Source organism: Procambarus clarkii, chromosome 33 (assembly GCF_040958095.1).
Source record: "Procambarus clarkii isolate CNS0578487 chromosome 33, FALCON_Pclarkii_2.0, whole genome shotgun sequence".
Classification (NCBI taxonomy): domain Eukaryota; kingdom Metazoa; phylum Arthropoda; class Malacostraca; order Decapoda; family Cambaridae; genus Procambarus; species Procambarus clarkii.
In genome coordinates, this window is record NC_091182.1 from 30,764,720 (window position 1) to 30,782,308 (window position 17,589).

General features: G+C 50.7%; 1 protein-coding gene across 6 annotated transcripts in view; it reads right to left on the reverse strand.

Annotated features, from left to right (window-relative positions):
* LOC123765293 (uncharacterized protein CG43867) overlaps positions 1-17,589 on the reverse strand; it is a 1,137,736-nt gene that overhangs the window by 123,472 nt on the left and 996,675 nt on the right. For all 6 annotated transcript variants that reach the window (XM_069335520.1, XM_069335522.1, XM_069335521.1 and 3 more), the window contains 2 exons: positions 3,293-3,460; positions 1,419-1,502 (listed from right to left, as the gene is read on the reverse strand). In XM_069335520.1, coding sequence (XP_069191621.1) covers positions 1,419-1,502; positions 3,293-3,460 — 252 coding nt within the window. The remainder of the gene's footprint in view (positions 1-1,418; positions 1,503-3,292; positions 3,461-17,589) is intronic.

Sequence of the window (17,589 nt, forward strand, 5' to 3'; positions counted from 1 at the left end):
TTTGGGAGGGTGCGTCTCCCAGGTAACTGGATGTGGCAGTATCTCTAGGTGCAAGTGCATTTCTACTAGTAAATATCGTAACTGTTCTTCTTCTATGTTGCCCTTTCAATTTTGTTTACTCACGTGGGTTCCTATTTTCAGGCTTTCATTAGAATTGTTATTAGATCCGCCGCGGTGGTTTTTGCGTTCATAGGGATCAAGTTGTCAGCTCTAGGGACATTATTTATGGATCTCGTGACTGATGAAGGTACCGACTTGCCTCTCCTTGCAGCCACGGCTAAATAAATATTGCCAAAAGGGGAGGTAATAGTTAAAGCATCGATGATGCCTGGGGCCATCAAGGTTTGCACACCGTACACCACTTTCCTGAGGAAGTCTCTATAATTTTCCTGATGCAAAGGGCGCGTTGTTTTTCGCATTTGGGGAAATGTTCCAGTGGTAGATGCTTTGATTGTCCCTAAAAGGTCAACTGATGACAGGAAATTTGTGGGATGTGTTGGATTGCCTGAGGGACCCGTGGGTCTCTCCTCTCCATAGGTACCGTCCATGAGCCCTCACAGCCATTATGTTTGTGTAAAGGTCCATTGATCTTGACGCAGAGATCTGCGTCACAAACCCGACATATTCCTCTGGATGCATTGTTCACTCAATGGCTTCCTTCCCTACCAGGATTCTGGTTTATTGGAGCAGCCTCGGCCATCTCACAGTGCGGGCTGTATTATTCGTGCACTTATTAAATGGGTGACTTTCTTATGGTGAGCTTGAGGTGCAGGAAGCTAGGTGGTTGGTGAGGGGAGATGGTGAGGGGAGATGGTGGGCGGGTTATGATGGAGACCAGGAAAGAGAGAGGGTGCTCGAGGGAGGCGATTGTCACTTTTACATCTTCCAGAATTCATCGTTTCACTTTTATTTCGACCCCCAAAACCTTACCATATATCTGGCTGAAAGCGCACTCTTCCTCCCCTCATGTTTACTGTACTAAATGCAGGATGCTTACGTGCCTCCTGCTTCCCACCAACGAAACCTTCATAATTTCATTATACTTTGAAATTGTGCTGGTTAGATGTCCTAGTGATAAGATGCGTCAACATACACGAGGACTGAACAACGACGGGTTTAACAGTTGCTTCTCACGTCATCACATAATTATGTATGGAGAATAACCTCATTTGAAAGAGAAAATACTGCCAAGACGTTTCAACCCAACTGGGATAGCGTCAATACTGCCAATGAAGACAGTTGGGCTGAAAACGTTTTTTGGAATATTTTCAACTTTTTAAATGTGGGGTAATTTTGCATTTATGTGATCAGTTGATCATTTCGTGCACTGTGTGTATGAAGGACATAGAGGAGCCAACATGGCTAACCTGAATGCAGAACATTAATATGGTAAACTAGAACGAAGGATTATATCTTACCTCCTTGAGCTTGTTGGTGACCCACTCCTTGATCTTGGCCGCCTTCGCCTCCACCTTCTTCGCGTCCTGCAGCCGAAGTTGTCTCTGCAAGGTGAGGGGAGGGAAAACAAAGCCAGTTAATGGGTGTTAAACAGTGTTCTTTTCTTCCTTCTCCTCACATGCCAATGTTGTGTGAACCTGAGGAACACAGCTCGTGGTGAGAGACGCACTACACAACACCACGAGGAGGAGGAGGAGGAGGAACAAAGGTCTGTGCTAAGGAGAGAGAAGAGTACAATGGTAACTAAGAAAATATTAATAATGAGGCTCCTAGAAATATAATAGTTGTAAAATACTGACATATACAGCCTGAAACTCCCATAATTTCTTCCATTACTAACACACAATGTAATTCCCCCCCCCCTCTCCAATCGAGCCAGTCTTGGCCCCCCCCTCCTCTCCAATCTAGCCAGTCTTCGCCCCCCCCCCCCCCCTCTCTCCAATCGAGCCAGTCCTCGTCCCCTCCCCATCTCCAGTCGAGCCAGTCTTCGCCAGCAGCTGTGCACCTTCAAATATCATCTCACAAATAACTTCCCAAATGAACGATAACGGGTCAAAACGGCGCCAGATCTGGAGGCGCGAGGCCCCCAACGCAAAAAAATGGCAATACCTGGACAAAATAGTTCCTCCCACGAGAAAGATAATGGACCTCTCCCCGCCGCTTCCAGCCCGCCAGTTTCCGAAGCGTCCCTCCAAGCCAACCGACTCATCCATGTCAGGGGCCCGACATACCGTCGACTTTCTTCTTATTTACGCGCCTTCTGCAGCTCACACCGTTACTATCTGCCAATCAGCACCTCTAAATCGCCAACCAACTCCTCCAGTAGTTTATAATTTGGGATTCAAATTTCACTATCCATGTAATCTTTCGTATGGGTTTCTGTGGATGCTTCGACTATTAGAAGGCCATTTATGAAAACTGTTTTCCTGATTTTTGACTCGAGGCCTTGTATGTTTGCAAATATGAACGATTTGCCAGATTACGCGTCACTTCTGGTTATTTTTAAAAGTTCTCCTCCCTCTCCGTCATGATCCAGGGAGTGGTGTTTTGGGCAATTGTTCGGCCAGTTTTGGCAGTAGTCCAGTTGTAGTGGGCGATAGTTTGTGAGATTGAGGGGTGTACCTGGATGGTGTTTTGGTAGGAGTTCCTAGTTACCCAAGCCCGGGTCATTCTTTGGGGTAGAGTATGTGTGCTTGGTACCGACTTGTAGTCCAGTCTTGTACATTTCTCCCTCCCCATCCGTACTCTTACCCATATCTTTCTTGTCTGTGTGTGTGTGTGTGTGTGTGTGTGTGTGTGTGTGTGTCTCTCTCTCCCCCGCTTCTATGTAGTATTTTTTCCTTTCGTCACTCCTACCATTTATTTTCTCTCGTGCACTCCCATTTCTACTCTTCACTGCATTTCCTCTTTTCTCCAGTCTTTCTTCCCCACCCTCAGTCAGTCGGTGACCCGCTCCGGGTCTCTGCTTTATCTTCCAAACACCCCCTCCCTCCTTCCCTCCCTGTGTATCCCTTACCTTTCACTGTCTGGTCCTCCCGCTCTTGCTTCCACAGTATTTTCCTTACCTTTCCCTGCCTCACACTCCCTCCACCCCTCATTCTCACCCTCACCCTAACCTTCCAGTTCAAGTACGTTTATTGAGACAATAAGATACATCTGAAAAGGATAGAGTAGCTTGAGGCCTTTTTTTCTACCCTTATCTTCCGCTCACGAACTCCCAGTCCCTTTCATGCGTTCCTCTGTTCCACCCTTTCCCCCTCTCATATCCCAGGTACCTTCCCTTGCCCTGTCTCTTTCACCTCACTGATTCACATCCTTGGCGTGCACTACTCACCTGTTCTTCTACCTGGGTTGAGAGGGTGGTGATAACAGCCTCCTTCTCCACCATCTCCACCTGCAGGTCGTCAATGTCGTCGCCAGCGTCGCCGCCTCCAGTGCTGCCTCCACCGTCGCTGCCTCCACCGCCAGCACTCCACTCTAGCCTCCGCTCCATCACGCGAACCTGAGGGAGAACCCAGGACACCGATGAGTCGCTACACATACTGATTTACTGCCTATGTAGGCCTATAGTTCACACACATTACAATACGGGCACATGAACTATACAATGATAAAAACACTACCTTAATCTAAAATAAACATTAAAATAGTTAATATACATCATGAAGGTTAGTAAAATACTGGCAATCTATACACTGTGTTGATTACAATGCTGGCAGTAAACTATTCATAGTTGATTGGCACAAATTGCTAGGGTTCATTGCATGGGAGTTCATGCAATGAATGACCTGAATATGTGCTTATCTTATGCAACCCCGGTTTACCGCACACGGTCGTTGGGTGTAGGGAATGTGTGGGGGTGTGGGGGGGGGAGGGTTAAGGGGCGGGGTGTGAGGGGGGGGGGGTTAAGGGGGCGGGGTATGAGGGGGGGGGGGGTTAAGGGTGTGTGTGGAGTGAGGAGGAGTGTAGGCGGGGTGTAGGCCCAGCGCTTGACCCATTACTGGCTTACACTAATCCTGGCTTAAGCCCTCGCTCTCCGGACCTGCTCAAAGCTCCTCTTTACACCATGATCCATGCAGGTCCGTGCGTGCGTACACACGCGCGTCCAACCATCCTGCCCCCCCCCCCCCTCAAACACTCGCCAATAATGATTTTACCTGTACCCTCTCTGGATTACAGGTACAAAAGATGTTCTATTGTACCCACAAAAATAGCCCATGTTTTTTTATTTGGAATTTTGTTGAGAAGCAGATTAAAAAGACAACCACTAAACCTACCTTTTCCTAAGCCTAGTAGAGTATATATAGTAAATTAGGCCTTCGATTGCGTATGTATAGCGCCTCTAATTGCTTATTTAGACCTACGGTAGGTTAGATTACTGGATGGTTACTATGCAGTTATTATTATTATGCCCTCTTGTAAACGGTAGTAGAAAATTAGGACTATTTCAGGCGCAACAGTTCATATTTCTTGTATAACATTGACAGTCGCCATCGATACTATCATTCTCGGGAGGAATGTTACACACACACACACACACACACACACACACACACACACACACACACACACACACACACACACACACACACACACTACTGTTTCTATATACATGCCAATGACTTAAGTGAGGGAATATTATACTGCTCTCTATCGTCTAGTGTTTACCGATGATAGACAACTTATAATTCGAATGATTACATAAAAGCTGCTGAGTGGTCCGGAACAATCCGAGCAGGAGAGAAATACCAGCTCGACTTTAATTCAAACATATGCAAGGTGGTTTGGGATGGAGCTACGTATGCCTCAAGGACCACGCAAAAGCATGTAGTAGCTCAATGCAGCAGTCAGAATAAGGAGACAAATGTTTTAAGTGGCTACAACCCCCAAAACCTATCGCTACTGGTACACATTGACAGACTAACATCAGCGGCGCAAGGTATCTGGTCATTTATTCAGCTGCCCTACAGTATATATACCTGCTTGATGGGTTCTGGGAGTTGTTCTACTCCAGAACCCCGGCCTGACTTGTGACAGCTTGGCCCGACAGGCTGTTGCTTGGCGCTGCCCGAAGGCCCACATATCCACCACAGCCCGGTTGATCCGGCACTTGGTCAATGAAGAGTAACACAGAGCCTCACAAGAGTGATACAAAGGTACCTTGTCATTTATACAGCTAGTAGGCATCCTTCAGTCTCGGGAGACTATGGAGTTGCGCCCTAGTTGTCAATCCTGGTGCAGCGTCTGGTGTGACTGATGAGGCCAATCCGAGAGTGGCAGTCCATCCCACACCGAGCACAAACGAAGTCCGATTCTGGTCTGTCTTCCTGGTTACCGGCTTTCCTTCTCTGTCTCTTTGCCTCCGATTCCTTGGCAAGTGACTCCTCGAACTTGGAGAGACCTCGTTGAACAGACTGCCTATACAGCTACACTGTACAAAACAGCTAGCATTAAACTCTACGGTCAAAACATTCACGTTTCACTGTCTCGTTTACGAGAACTTGGACAATTTTATTATAATTTGTTAGACCTATTCTAATACACCCATTGTCTTATGTCACCAAATCTCGCGTTTTTTAAACAGCTTCAAGCTGCAAGATCCCGTCTCCTTCAAGCTGGGAAACAACATGTTTGTTGATGTAAAATCCAATCTCTTCATCCAAGCTGGAAGACCACCATCTGCCCCAAGCTTGAAGACCACCATCTGCCACAAGCTGGAAGACCACCACCTGCCCCAAGCTGGAAGACCACCATCTGCCCCAAGCTGGAAGACCACCATCTGCCCCAAGCTGGTAGACCACCACCTGCCCCAAGCTGGAAGACCACCATCTGCCCCAAGCTGGAAGACCACCACCTGCCCCAAGCTGGAAGACCACCACCTGCCCCAAGCTGGAAGACCACCATCTGCCCCAAGCTGGAAGACCACCACCTGCCCCAAGCTGGTAGACCACCACCTGCCCCAAGCTGGAAGACCACCATCTGCCCCAAGCTGGAAGACCACCATCTGCCCCAAGCTGGAAGACCACCATCTGCCCCAAGCTGGAAGACCACCACCTGCCCCAAGCTGGAAGACCACCACCTGCCCCAAGCTGGAAGACCACCATCTGCCCCAAGCTGGAAGACCACCATCTGCCCCAAGCTGGAAGACCACCATCTGCCCCAAGCTGGAAGACCACCATCTGCCCCAAGCTGGAAGACCACCATCTGCCCCAAGCTGGAAGACCACCACCTGCCCCAAGCTGGAAGACCACCATCTGCCCCAAGCTGGAAGACCACCATCTGCCCCAAGCTGGAAGATCACCATCTGCCCCAAGCTGGAAGACCACCATCTGCCCCAAGCTGGAAGACCACCACCTGCCCCAAGCTGGAAGACCACCACCTGCCCCAAGCTGGAAGACCACCACCTGCCCCAAGCTGGAAGACCACCACCTGCCCCAAGCTGGAAGATCACCACCTGCCCCAAGCTGGAAGACCACCACCTGCCCCAAGCTGGAAGACCACCACCTGCCCCAAGCTGGAAGACCACCACCTGCCCCAAGCTGGAAGATCACCACCTGCCCCAAGCTGGAAGACCACCACCTGCCCCAAGCTGGAAGACCACCATCTGCCCCAAGCTGGAAGACCACCATCTGCCCCAAGCTGGAAGACCCCCACCTGCCCGAAACTGGAAGACTCCCCATCTGCTCCAAGCTGGAAGACCCCCACCTGCTCCAAGCTGGAAGACCCCCATCTGCTCCAAGCTGGAAGACCCCCATCTGCTCCAAGCTGGAAGACCCCCCACCTGCCCCAAGCTGGAAGACCCCCACCTGCTCCAAGCTGGAAGACCCCCATCTGCTCCAAGCTGGAAGACCCCCCACCTGCCCCAAGCTGGAAGACCACCACCTGCCCCAAGCTGGAAGACCCCCATCTGCTCCAAGCTGGAAGACCCCCACCTGCTCCAAGCTGGAAGACCACCACCTGCCCCAAGCTGGAAGACCACCACCTGCCCCAAGCTGGAAGACCACCATCTGCCCCAAGCTGGAAGACCACCATCTGCCCCAAGCTGGAAGACCCCCACCTGCCCGAAACTGGAAGACCCCCCATCTGCTCCAAGCTGGAAGACTCCCCATCTGCTCCAAGCTGGAAGACCCCCATCTGCTCCAAGCTGGAAGACCCCCACCTGCTCCAAGCTGGAAGACCCCCATCTGCTCCAAGCTGGAAGACCACCATCTGCCCCAAGCTGGAAGACCCCGCACCTGCTGCAAGGTTCACGGTACTGTGCTCCTCTCAGCGTTGAGGTCAGACGTGAAGCAGACATGCATATGTATTAGCCCAGATCTGGCTCCTCCCGTGTGAGAGGCTGTCTCTGGGAAGGGAGGGGAAAGGGAGGGGGAAGGGAAGGGAGGGAAGGGAAGGGAGGGAGGGAGGGAGGGAAGGGAAGGGAGGGAAGGGAGGGAAGGGAGGGAGGGAGGGAGGGAGGGAGGGAGGGAGGGAGGGAGGGAGGGAGGGAGGGGAGGGAAGGGAGGGAAGGGAGGGAAGGGAGGGAGGGAAGGGAGGGAGGGAGGGAGGGAAGGAAGCGAGGGAAGGAAGGAAGGAAGGGAACGAGGGAATAGAAACACAAGCACACAAACCCCCCCCCCCCCCACACACACACACACACACACGTCTCAAAATCGAATTCAGTTCAATCTTAGAGCGAGCTGGGGTCTTAAGTTTGGCCTTCCCTGACGGACGGCACTCCGGGGAACGGTGCCAGATTTGGGAGAGGGTCAGCCCGGGTCACGCACGAGGTCAAGGGTTAGTGTGAGGTGAGCCCGGGTCACGCACGAGGTCAAGGGTTAGTGTGAGGTGAGCCCGGGTCACGCACGAGGTCAAGGGTTAGTGTGAGGTGAGCCCGGGTCACGCACGAGGTCAAGGATTAGTGTGAGGTGAGCCCGGGTCACGCACGAGGTCAAAGGTTAGTGTGAGGTGAGCCCGGGTCACGCACGAGGTCAAGGGTTAGTGTGAGGTGAGCCCGGGTCACGCACGAGGTCAAGGGTTAGTGTGAGGTGAGCCCGGGTCACGCACGAGGTCAAAGTTTAGTGTGAGGTGAGCCCGGGTCACGCACGAGGTCAAAGGTTAGTGTGAGGTGAGCCCGGGTCACGCACGAGGTCAAAGGTTAGTGTGAGGTCAGCCCGGGTCACGCACGAGGTCAAGGATTAGTGTGAGGTGAGCCCGGGTCACGCACGAGGTCAAGGATTAGTGTGAGGTCAGCCCGGGTCACGCACGAGGTCACGGGTCGTAATCTCAAGACACATTAAAGTACCACAACTGATTAAGTTGCTATTATATGAAAGACGAAGTGAGTCTTGCTAGTTCTTAAGATGACCTGCTATCTCAAGTGAACAATGACCTGCTATCTCAACAAGTGAACAATGACCAGCTATCTCAACAAGTGAACTCAACATCGACAATATTTCAAGGAACTCAGAGCGATGGACACCGGTGGAATTAATTAAGCAGCTTACAGGTGTCAACAAATGTTACCAGTAACGTAGAGGTGTCAACAGGTGTTACCAACGTAACTGTGCACTACCACTTGACCCTCACAAGGCCCCACAGAGGTCAAGTATACCTCAGAGAGACAGAGAGAGACAGAGAAGCAGAGGTCAGCTTTTCCTAAAATCCAGAGTGACGATTTCCAGCACATGTGAGATTAACAAAACATTGAGAGCAAGTGGACCATCTGCCAGGACTCATTACCATATTCAACAGCTGGCCGGGGCAATAGGTGGCCATCTGGCCGGGGACTATCATCATCATTTTCACCAGCTTGTTAGGGGTGGGAGAGCCATCTGGCAGAAACCATCACCACCTTGACCAGGTGACTTGCGGGGGGGGGGGGGGGGGGCAAGGGGCATGCCCAAACACTTTGACTGGTCGGTAGAGTGACGGGGTCGCTTTATGTAGGTCAGCGTTCAATCCCCGATCGTCCAAGTGGTTCGTTTGGGGTGAAAGGAGTCCGTGTTGATAGTTCTCGTGTGGGGGGACGGGAGGGGGGGTGTTTGGTCACCTTCCTGTGAGTAGATGCGCAGTAGAAAATTGGTGACCCCCGTTTAGGAACGTGTTTGTGCCTGCATGCGAGTGTGTGCATGCGCGCTTGTGTGCTTGCCTAGCAATAATTGCAGGGTTGGGTTAGCCTCCTAGCCCCCACCTTCCGAACGTTCTTAGAGTAATGCAATGACTCGTTTCTCATGTGCTTGTGTGTGTGTGTGTGGTGTGTGTGTGTGTGTGTGTGTGTGTGTGTGTGTGTGTGTGTGTGTGTGTGTGTGTGTGTGTGTGTGTGTTCAAACCTTTACCCTAGTAGCCTAAAATGTTTCGACAAATTATCGGTGGGGGGAAAAGTATTGGGAGAGGGGCGGGCGAACCACCCTGCTGTTAGTGAGCATTAAAAGCTCCAATCTATTAGTGCAGTCCCCAGTAGGGACAAAGGTCAAGGGGTCAATTGCCAGCAATCTCACTGACTACTCTCTAACATACAAGCTATACCACACAGTCTGAGCCTTGTCTGGCATATGTGCCATATATGTGCTTTCACATATATATATTCTCTAGTCTCAACGACTGGTGTGTACTTATTGGAAAGGCAACAACTATTTTAATCGTAATATTAATAATAGATATTCTTCTAAAAACATTAAGGTAATGTTTAAGGCTATATATATACCTCCTTATATACAAGTTGATATACCAAGCCTTCTATCCCAGTAGATCGCCGAACATACGAGGCAACTCTCTCTTATATATGAATGAGTTTTGTATGAATGTAAATATGTTTAACCTTCGCGTGAAACAATCCAGCTATTCCACCTCTATCATGTTACTTGTTATTTTGTTCCATAAATCAACAATCCCGTTTCCAAGCCAGTATTTACCCAGGTCTTACCCGAATTTAACTTGTCTATTGTTTCGTGTTCAGTTATCTCTCTTCTCTCTCCCTCCCTCCCCCCACTCCCCCCTCCCTCCCCCCCTCCCCCTCCCTCCCTCCCTCCCCCTCCCTCTCCCTCCCCCTCCCTCCCTCCCTCCCTCCCTCCCCCTCCCTCCCCCTCCCTCCCTCCCTCCCTCTCCCTCCCTCCCTCCCTCTCCCTCCCTCCCTCCCCCTCTCTCCCTCCCTCCCTCCCCCCCCCTCTCTCCCTCCCTCCCTCCCCCTCTCTCCCTCCCTCCCTCCCTCCCTCCCTCCCTCCCTCTCTCCCTCCCCTCTCCCTCCCTCTCCCCTCTCCCTCTCCCCTCTCCCTCCCTCCCTCCCTCCCTCCCTCCCTCTCCCCTCTCCCTACCTCCCTCCCTCTCCCCTCTCCCTACCTCCCTCCCTCTCCCCTCTCCCTACCTCCCTCTCCCCTCTCCCTCCCTACCTCCCTCTCCCCTCTCCCTCCCTCTCCCCTCTCCCTCCCTCCCTCTCCCCTCTCCCTCCCTCTCCCTCCCCCCACTCCCCCCCTCCCTCCCTCCCCCTCTCCCTCCCCCCCAACACTCACAAATTATAAATGCATTGAAAGCTGCCAAAGTTAATAGATTTAAAATCTATTTTCTGTAATAAATAACTACGAGAATTAAAATGTTCTAATTTATTGGTAATATTTAAAGTAAAATGAATAAAAACATCGTTCCCGACAATTATCATAAAGAATAAAGTAATGTTTTAGTTCTCGTGAAGTAAAGTTATGCGAAGTTGTCTAGTATCCTAAAAGTATACAATTAGTATCCTAAAAGTATACAATAAGTATCCTAAAAGTATACAATTAGTACCCTAAAAGTATACAATTAGTATCCTTAAAGTATACAATTTGTATCCTAAAAGTATACAATTAGTGTCCTAAAAGTATACAATTAGTGTCCTAAAAGTAGACAATTAGTATCCTAAAAGTATACAATTAGTATCCTAAAAGTATATTGTCCTAAAAGTCTATTGTCCTAAAAGTTTACAATTAGTGTCCTAAGTAGACAATTAGTGTCCTAAAAGTATATAATGACCTAAAAATAATAATGTTCCAAATGCAATTAATGACATAAAAGTAATTAGTGTTCTGAAAGTAATTAGTGACATTAATCTCCTTAATTACCTAAGTTTAATGACCTAAATGTAAATAATTACATAAAAGTAGTTATGTCCTAAAAGTAATTAATGTCTTAAAATAATTGATGACCTAAAATTAGTGCCCTAAATGTAATTAATGCTCTAAAAGTAATGACCATAACATTAATTAATAACAAAAACAATACATTGCTGAAGTGTGTGTTGATATCCTCATTATTCACACAAAATATATATTATACCACATATATAATTAAATATATAATTAAAACTTTAAATATATAAAGTTATAATATATAATTATAATATATAATTAAAACTTGTGGTATATATTATACCACATATACAGTTTAATATATAATTAAAACTTTATAATCATATAAAGCTGTTTTTATTTTATTTTACTAAATTAGTATACAATGAATTTATCATTAAAATTTCTCTTAAATTTACAAACTCAAGGGAACACATCTGATCAAAATCCCGTAAATATTTTTATCCGAATTCGTAATCTTTTTAAGAATTGAAAAAGTTCAAATTGTTCTCGGACTTTAAGTAGGCCTTAAACATCTTATTAATGTATTTAGAAATGTATGTTCCATGTATAAAATTGAAACCCAAACTTTTATTAATTTCGCTCAAAAATTTCCCAACAATATTAAACGCCCATAATGTAATTGTCTATGTAATCAGCTTTCCAAAAACCTTAAAGGAAATTATAAAGATCAAAGTTATGTATCGTGAGCATATAACAAGTTTGAAGGGTTTCTCTTTAGGTGTTCTTGAGATATTAAACAAATATGTAAAGAGGCTGGAATAAATTGGCTTATTCGTAAAAAAAACTAAACGTTCAACTGAGGGCACCCAGCACATACTCACCTATTTGTGCTTGCGGGGGTTGAGCTTTGGGTCTTTGGTCACGCCTCTCATCTGTCAATCAACTGGTGTACAGGTTCCTGAGCCTACTGGGCTCTATCTTATCTACACTTGAAACTGTGTATGGAGTCAGCCTCCAACACATTACTGCCTAATGCATTCCATTTGTCAACCACTCTGACACTAAAAAAGTTATTTCTAATATCTCTGTGGCTCTTTTGGGCACTCAGTTTCCACCTGTGTCCCCTAGTGCGTGTGCCCCTTGTGTTAAATAGCATGTCTTTATCTACCCTATCGATTCCTTTGAGAATCTTGAACGTGGAGGTGCGTCTGTCTGTCTGTGTCTGTCTGTCTGTGTCTGTCTGTCTGTCTGTCTGTGTCTGTCTGTCTATGTCTGTCTGTGTCTGTCTGTCTGTCTGTGTCTGTCTGTCTGTGTCTGTCTGTGTCTGTGTCTGTGTCTGTCTGTGTCTGTCTGTCTGTGTCTGTCTGTGTCTGTCTGTGTCTGTCTGTCTGTGTCTGTGTCTGTCTGTGTCTGTCTGTGTCTGTGTCTGTCTGTGTCTGTGTCTGTCTGTCTGTGTCTGTCTGTCTGTGTCTGTCTGTCTGTGTCTGTCTGTGTCTGTGTCTGTCTGTGTCTGTGTCTGTCTGTGTATGTGTGTCTGTGTCTGTCTGTGTCTGTGTCTGTCTGTGTTTGTGTCTGTGTCTGTCTGTGTCTGTCTGTGTCTGTGTCTGTCTGTGTCTGTCTGTGTCTGTCTGTGTCTGTCTGTGTCTGTCTGTCTGTCTGTCTGTCTGTCTGTCTGTCTGTCTGTCTGTCTGTGTCTGTCTGTGTCTGTCTGTGTCTGTCTGTCTGTGTCTGTCTGTGTCTGTCTGTGTCTGTCTGTCTCTGTCTGTCTGTCTGTCTGTGTCTGTCTGTCTGTCTGTCTGTCTGTCTGTGTGTCGCGCGCAGCCTATCATCAAATCAAGGCCCGTCGGGTTCACAACATTCAAGCAAATGTTGACCTGTTAAATTCTACACGAGCCCCGAAAACACCTCAAGGTAACCTCAATTTAACCCAGTACAAACCTTACAGCCCAGAGGCCTGGTCGACGACCGGGCCGCGGGGACGCTAAGCCCCGAAATCATCTCAAGGTAACCCCCTCATTCCCTTTGACAATGATCGAAGGAACGACGCGATACCTGCCCTTCTTCCTCGCCTACAGGTTGTGCTATTAACTCTGGCTAGATCAAGGCAAAGAAAACTCCTTAACCTCAGACGATCAACCCAAGCAGCCGCCGGCGAGAGCCTTACAATACCTATGTCCCCCCCCCCTTCCCGAAGTCCCCCCTTCCCGAAGTCCCCCCTCTCCGAAGTCCCCCCTCCCCGAAGTCCCCCCTCTCCGAAGTCCCCCCTCTCCGAAGTCCCCCCTCTCCGAAGTCCCCCCTCTCCGAAGTCCCCCCTTCCCGAAGTCCCCCCCCAAAAAAATCCCAGCCAGAGCGCCACGCACAAATACAATTAACGCCTTTATTTATAAGCCTTGCCAAATGGAATTACAAAATACACTTCGGTAATCAGAATTTCATGGTTGCATCCCGCTCTGGTAAATTGAGTTAGGAACTATAACACAGTAATGGGGATTTTACGGTCAGATTCGCCGATAACATTACGGAACACCGTCAGACCTCCGCGTGGAAGTTGGCTCATTAGTCTTAAATATTATCCCGTCTCAGCCCCGGGGCTCAAGGAGCACTGAGGAGGATTAAAGAGGGCTGAGGTCAAGTAAGGAGGACTGAGAAAGAATATGGAGAACAAGGAGGAACATGTAGTCGCTTCAACGCCATCTTGTGGCAGGATACAACAGAGCGCGCAAAGGGTAAATCCTCTTATAGGGGGGGATTACAAGGCCTTTAATGGCCTTTACCAAGGGTTCAAGGGCTCTATACGCCCGCTGTAAGGGATTGTATTGCTTCCATTTTTCTCCTTCCTGCCGCCATCACCATTTCTGGTCCCCGTTTCTGAATTGTATTTACTACAGCTGTTGTTGTTGTTAGTGATAGCTGGTGTATTTTCCTTCTAACTCTGTATTAGTGTCATACACACCTGGTGTCTCACCTTATCTGAAAACCAGTCACACCTCACCACACACACACCTCACCACACACACACCTCACCATACACACACCTCACCATACACACACCTCACCATACACACACCTCACCATACACACACCTCACCATACACACACCTCACCATACACACACCTCACCATACACACACCTCACCATACACACCCTCACCAGCTACACCACACCCCGCCCACCACAACTCTCATACTCAACTTCACCACAAAATAGAAACCAATTAAAATTTTCTACACATTTACCGAATCTCAATGTATGCATGGAGCTGGGGCAGGCAGGGCGGGGGGGTGTGGGTGGCAGGCAGGGCCGGGGGGTGTGTGTGGCAGGCAGGACGGGGGGGGTGTGTGGCAGGCAGGACGGGGGGGGTGTGTGGCAGGCAGGACGGGGGGGGTGTGTGGCAGGCAGGACGGGGGGGTGTGTGGCAGGCAGGACGGGGTGTGTGTAGCAGGCAGGACGGGGTGTGTGTGGCAGGCAGGACGGGGTGTGTGTAGCAGGCAGGACGGGGTGTGTGGCAGGCAGGGCAGGACGGGGGGTGTGGCAGGCAGGGCAGGACGGGGGGTGTGGCAGGCAGGGCAGGACGGGGTGTGTGTGGCAGGCAGGACGGGGTGTGTGTGGCAGGCAGGACGGGGTGTGTGTGGCAGGCAGGACGGGGTGTGTGTGGCAGGCAGGACGGGGTGTGTGTGGCAGGCAGGACGGGGTGTGTGTAGCAGGCAGGACGGGGTGTGTGTAGCAGGCAGGACGGGGTGTGTGTAGCAGGCAGGACGGGGTGTGTGTAGCAGGCAGGACGGGGTGTGTGTAGCAGGCAGGACGGGGTGTGTGTAGCAGGCAGGACGGGGTGTGTGTAGCAGGCAGGACGGGGTGTGTGTAGCAGGCAGGACGGGGTGTGTGTAGCAGGCAGGACGGGGTGTGTGTAGCAGGCAGGACGGGGTGTGTGTAGCAGGCAGGACGGGGTGTGTGGCAGGCAGGGCAGGAAGGGGGGTGTGTGGCAGGCAGGGCAGGACGGGGGGTGTGTGGCAGGCAGGACGGGGTGTGTGTAGCAGGCAGGACGGGGTGTGTGGCAGGCAGGGCAGGACGGGGGGTGTGTGGCAGGCAGGACGGGGTGTGTGTAGCAGGCAGGACGGGGTGTGTGTAGCAGGCAGGACGGGGTGTGTGGCAGGCAGGGCAGGACGGGGGGTGTGTGGCAGGCAGGACGGGGTGTGTGTGGCAGGCAGGACGGGGTGTGTGTAGCAGGCAGGACGGGGTGTGTGGCAGGCAGGGCAGGACGGGGGGTGTGTGGCAGGCAGGACGGGGTGTGTGTAGCAGGCAGGACGGGGGGTGTGTGGCAGGCAGGACGGGGTGTGTGTAGCAGGCAGGACGGGGTGTGTGTAGCAGGCAGGACGGGGTGTGTGTAGCAGGCAGGACGGGGTGTGTGTAGCAGGCAGGACGGGGTGTGTGTAGCAGGCAGGACGGGGGGCGTGTAGCAGGCAGGACGGGGGGCGTGTAGCAGGCAGGACGGGGGGCGTGTAGCAGGCAGGACGGGGGGCGTGTAGCAGGCAGGACGGGGGGCGTGTAGCAGGCAGGACGGGGTGTGTGTAGCAGGCAGGACGGGGTGTGTGTGTAGCAGGCAGGACGGGGTGTGTGTGTAGCAGGCAGGACGGGGTGTGTGTGTAGCAGGCAGGACGGGGGGTGTGTGTAGCAGGCAGGACGGGGGGTGTGTAGCAGGCAGGACGGGGGGTGTGTAGCAGGCAGGACGGGGGGTGTGTAGCAGGCAGGACGGGGGGCGTGTAGCAGGCAGGACGGGGGGCGTGTAGCAGGCAGGACGGGGGGCGTGTAGCAGGCAGGACGGGGTGTGTGTAGCAGGCAGGACGGGGGGCGTGTAGCAGGCAGGACGGGGGGCGTGTAGCAGGCAGGACGGGGGGCGTGTAGCAGGCAGGACGGGGTGTGTGTAGCAGGCAGGACGGGGGGTGTGTAGCAGGCAGGACGGGGGGTGTGTAGCAGGCAGGACGGGGGGTGTGTAGCAGGCAGGACGGGGGGCGTGTAGCAGGCAGGACGGGGGGCGTGTAGCAGGCAGGACGGGGGGCGTGTAGCAGGCAGGACGGGGTGTGTGTAGCAGGCAGGACGGGGGGTGTGTAGCAGGCAGGCCTGGGGGGGGGGGGGGAGTGCAGAATTACGACTGCTATTCATATTTTGCAAAGAGTCACTGAGGCAGGAGACGCCCCCAGTGGACCGTTCAGCAAATGGCCATGTGCTGACGAGACCAGCCCCGTCTAGCCCCCGTGGCCAGCCCCTTCATGCTAGCCTCCCGTGGCCAGCCCCTTCATGCTAGCCCCCCGTGGCCAGCCCCTTCATGCTAGCCTCCCGTGGCCAGCCCCTTCATGCTAGCCTCCCGTGGCCAGTCTAGGAAAGGCTAAGGGAGCTTAACCTCATGTCCCTGGAAAACAGAAGAGTAAGGGGTAGACATGATAACCACCTACAAAATTCTCATGGGAATTGACAGGGTGGACAAAGTCTTTAGTCCGGGTGGAACACGAACAAGGGGACACTGGTGGAAACCTGTCCCCCATCAATGCCCTAGTGGATTTCCTTAAAATATTAATAGTAACAATAATAATATTACTATTATTAGTAATACTATTATATATGCGGAACTCTCCAAGTGTACGATCTAAGTAATTCCAGTTCACGACGAGAATTGTGTGATTTATAAGAGAATATAATTTAGAACAGACCGAGGTAGAACGTTTGCCACTTTTCCGTCGGGCGTTTGCCACTTTTTTGTTAAGTGTGTGACACTTTTAAGGTTACTTTTCTGTTGGGGCAGGGGTTCCCGCCCCCTCTCAACGCCCTACTCGTATTTTGTGCTTCAGCGGCTCCAACAATATTGCTTTCGTTCTTTTAAACAAAATGGTGATCGTTTCTTTTATTTTAGGCTGGCAACAATACAAGAAGGCATTTATGCTCTTCAGTCGTGAGTGTAATGCCGCATTTCCCAGAGACGCCCGGGTCAAGTCACGTCACTGAGTAAATGGTGGAAATTAAGTCGATAAGACGACGTTATTGAGAAGGGAAGCTTGCAATGGGATCGCTCCTCAGACGACGTTTCTCAATGGATTCTTGCAGTGGGGGTCATTCAAACGTTACCAGGAAAGTTTAAAAGTGAGGTTAGTCCAATGACGTTACTGACGGTAAGTTTTATTAGTTATGACGTACAAGACATCGAAAAGAGTTTGCAAGGAATTTGGCATTTTTTTACCAAGTACAGCCCAGAGCAAAATACGAAATTTTATATAATGGGCGATTTTGGGCTTGACTTGGCAAATGCGGACGAAAAAGCACGCTGGGTTCCTGCCCCGGCTACACACACACACACCCCACACACACCCCACACACACACCCCCCACACACCCCACAAAGGTGGTGGAGGCCAAGACCGTCAGTAGTTTCAAAGCGCTATATGACAAAGAGTGCTGGGAAGACAGGACACCACGAGCGTAGCTCTCATCCTGTAACTACACTTAGGTAATTACACACATACACACACAATCCCGCAAAGACACAACGTCAAAGGCCATCTCCTTACCAGCAAGTTCGAAGAAATAAAAAGATATCAAGTGA